At 32.3% G+C, this 1,845-nt stretch overlaps 1 protein-coding gene across 1 annotated transcript; it reads right to left on the bottom strand.

Annotated features, from left to right (window-relative positions):
• Positions 1 to 437: 437 nt before the first annotated feature.
• LOC114651049 (olfactory receptor 52E4-like) lies at positions 438 to 1,406 on the bottom strand. The gene has a single exon (XM_028801004.1). The coding sequence runs from the start codon at positions 1,404 to 1,406 to the stop codon at positions 438 to 440; it is 969 nt and encodes a 322-aa protein (XP_028656837.1).
• Between the last annotated feature and the right edge of the window lie 439 nt (positions 1,407 to 1,845).

Below are 1,845 nucleotides of genomic sequence, written 5' to 3'. Positions count from 1 at the left end.
CTAGAGCACACCTTAGTAGTGTTTAAAGTAGAAGTTCCATTACTCCACAATATTTACTCTTTATGTGTTACTGTCTGTTGAATCTGATGCTGCTAATTCATAGGGTGCAGCATAGCTGTATTTTGTCTAGAGAAGCAGAATGTCAGGCACTGGTCCTGATGTAACCACACATTTTAGTAATGAAAAATATAAGCATGGAATTGTGTCCTCCTTGGAGCCACTTTGTGCTTGGAGCTTACCATGATTACTGTAGGATAAATTCTAAACATCCTTAGATAGGATATGCAAACAGGTCACTCAAATTTATAAGTGGATTAATACATTAATTTACTGAATCATCTTTTCCACTGCAGGGTAGGGTGAACAATGACTATCTGAGCTGTACTAGTGATGGAATGAGACAGATTTAAAACTTAGCATTATTCAGCAAAAAATATTTAACACCTTGCTGACTGCTTGCTAGAGTTAACTTTTTTAGTCCAAACAATTCTTAAAAATGCATGACGGATTTCTTTGGTTCTAATGGCATAAACAAGAGGATTCAAAACTGGTGGTACAAGAAGGTATAAAACAGCGAACATAATATGAATTTCAGGTTGAACCTTCTGCCCAGACCGATAAACTAAAAGACTAAATAGTAAAGTTGTATAAAAATACAAAATTACAAACAGATGAGAACCGCACGTGTTCAGTGCTTTACGTAATGCATTTTTTGAGCCAACCTTTAGAACAGATCTCAAAATCAATGCATAACTAAATATAATGAATATGACATCCAATCCAAATATACAAGAAATTGCTAAAAGGCCTAGGGCATTATTTAAAGATATATCTGTACATGCTAATTTTGCAATACCCATATGGTCACAGTAACAATGTTGTATGACATTTGATGAACAGAAAGGCAACCTGGAGGCAAAGATTGGTAACAAGCCAAATAAGATAAGATCTCTCAGAAGAAGAGATAGAAACACTTGAGCTAAAAATCTGTATGATAATATTGACATATAGCGCAAGGGATTGTATATAGCAACATATCTGTCATAAGCCATAATAGCAAGTATTGAAGATTCCAGTGATGAAAAAAAGTGAACACAGAACATCTGAAACAAGCAGGCTTCAAAAGCAATAGCTCTCTGATTAAACCAAAATATCTTTAAAATCTGTAAGGCTAAACTGCACAAAGCAAGATCTACAACTGATAGGGCTGCAAGTAAAACACACATAGGATTATGAAGACTTTCATTAACCTTTATAATATAGATGATCAAGACATTAGCTACAAGAGCTGAAATACACATGACACAAAATGGAATCGAAATCCAAGTCTGGTAGTTCTCCATTCCTGGAAATCCAATCAGAATAAATTCTTTTGGATGTAAATAAGAGGTGTTCACAGAAGACATTTCTGTTGTTTTTTAATCTTAAATAAAAATAATAAGTATGGATTAATGGTGAACACAGCAATGCAATGTAAATTATGGTATGCACATCTTCATTTCATACTACCAATAAAAATATGACATTTAAATTAAAATACAAAATGCTAAATTTTGTATACTTAGAAAATTATATCATATATATCATACATCCTTAATTGCAGCATGTGCAAATTTACCTCATTGTTATTATTAATCAAAAAACACATTTGTATATTCATTATACTGCAATAAAGCTAGACTCTTCAATTTAGAAATGAAAGCTATTAATTGTATTCTTGCCTTACCAGTACAGAGTTTGATGTACAACAGCTAAGTTATATCATTTACATTGTAAAAAGAGTGTCATTTATAAGAGTTGGTATTCTCAGAAGAGTTTTTATTCTCCATCTTACAAATTTACTAA

This window comes from Erpetoichthys calabaricus, chromosome 4, assembly GCF_900747795.2.
Source record: "Erpetoichthys calabaricus chromosome 4, fErpCal1.3, whole genome shotgun sequence".
NCBI classification, from domain to species: domain Eukaryota; kingdom Metazoa; phylum Chordata; class Cladistia; order Polypteriformes; family Polypteridae; genus Erpetoichthys; species Erpetoichthys calabaricus.
The sequence above is the reverse complement of the archived record's forward strand: the minus strand, read 5'-3'. Positions and strand labels throughout refer to the sequence as shown.